Source organism: Cynoglossus semilaevis, chromosome 13 (genome assembly GCF_000523025.1).
Source record: "Cynoglossus semilaevis isolate Cse_v1.0 chromosome 13, Cse_v1.0, whole genome shotgun sequence".
Classification (NCBI taxonomy): domain Eukaryota; kingdom Metazoa; phylum Chordata; class Actinopteri; order Pleuronectiformes; family Cynoglossidae; genus Cynoglossus; species Cynoglossus semilaevis.
Genome location: NC_024319.1, coordinates 17,629,567 through 17,631,086, shown reverse-complemented (window position 1 = coordinate 17,631,086; position 1,520 = coordinate 17,629,567). Strand labels below are relative to the sequence as shown.

General features: G+C 46.8%; 1 protein-coding gene across 4 annotated transcripts in view; it reads right to left on the bottom strand.

The window, feature by feature from the left end:
- Positions 1-1,520, bottom strand: part of il21r.1 (interleukin 21 receptor, tandem duplicate 1) — a 19,454-nt gene continuing 17,934 nt past the window's right edge. For all 4 annotated transcript variants that reach the window (XM_008324056.3, XM_025061776.1, XM_025061775.1 and 1 more), the window contains one exon: positions 1-1,086. In XM_008324056.3, coding sequence (XP_008322278.1) covers positions 337-1,086 — 750 coding nt within the window. In that variant the 3' untranslated portion in view covers positions 1-336. The remainder of the gene's footprint in view (positions 1,087-1,520) is intronic.

Sequence of the window (1,520 nt, the reverse complement as noted above, 5' to 3'; positions counted from 1 at the left end):
CATCCCTTGGCAAGGTTTTTGACTTATACTCAGCTGCGACTTATATATTAAGATATATAATTTCCGATGTTTTTTTATTTTCACACTGGCAGCCACTAGAGGGCACTCTAGGCTTGTGCAGCGGTATCTGCTACTCCTGTAAGTCACGCCCTTTTTTTTTATACTTTGGCTGGTGCGACTTATACTCCAGAGTCCGGAAAATACAGAGCAAACGGGAGTAAAATATGGCGGTTGCCTCCTACTTCCTGACCTTTTAGGAGACAGATTCCAACTCACCAATCCAACTCACCAAAGTTGATAAGTAAAAACATTACAATTCACAGTAGCAAATGTAAATCACTGCTGCGTTCCGCACGACACCTCATCGACGTTGCTGGTGTTTTCATGAATAGCGTTGCATATCATCCACTGTTTGACATAGTTAGAGTTTGAGTTCTTGTACTCGTAGAAAAACTCTGCCTCCGTCTGCTTTTCCGATCCCGTGTTTGATGTGCCGGGACTACTGCACTCAACAAAACCGCTGTCGACTGTGTCCAGATCGCCATGAGGACTGAGGATCCCGTCGGACTGCTCGTCTGAGGCCAGAGAGCCCAGCGAAATCCTTTTTGACCTGTCGAACTGGACCTTTGACTCAAGCTTAATGTGATGTTCATCTGCTAACACGTTGGAAGTCTCGTTCTCGCGTTCTGGAAACGTCTCACTGTTTTCCTCAAGGAGTGGTGACTCTAGGTGATAGCCAATGTGGCTCAGGTTGTCCTCTTGGAACGAGCCAAAGCTTCTCCCGTCTTGATAGCTCGCCAGCGAGCTCAGAGACATTCGGGACTCCTCAAATTCTTTTCCAGAGAGGGTGACGGTGTGGATGGATATGGGTCTCATCGAGTTGCCGGTGCCCAGCGAATCACCGTCGAACGGGAGGCTGCAGTCAGGCTGACGTACGTGGAGGAAATGTTGGCCTTCATTTACTTCGCTGTATTCGTGGCAAATCGGCTTCTTGCTGTTCCAGCGGAAAAAGTCATCGGTGTTTGCGAACGCATTAGAGTCTGTCCTGAAGTAGTCGAATTCAGTGAAGTCCGACTTCACCCATTCCTACGAGAAAGATGGGAAGAAAGCACAGGACTAAATACACATTTAAAATTTTTTTTTTTTTTTTTAAAAATGCAAGGACAGTTACAAACCGCTGCTGCCGCGTGGTGGGTGGAGGCTTGTGATCAGTTAAGTCCTTATGTCCATATTCCATTGGAAACCCCCCCCTCCCCCTACTATTTGAGACCTAAGGTGTCACTCAGATCCTGCAGGACCGTATGTTGAGATATGTCGCCTTACAAGCGGCTGTAAAACAGACTAAATTTCATCCAGGGGCCATTTCCTGTTTCCAAAGTGCCCAGGAATACCAGTGACATTGAGAAGAAAGAAAGAAAGAAAAAAAAACGTTTTCGGTTTTTACGCCTTCGGAAAAAAATCTAGATCTGTCCTCACCAACCTTAAGGTCTGACGTTAGGGAGTTGGGGGGGCTGGGGGGG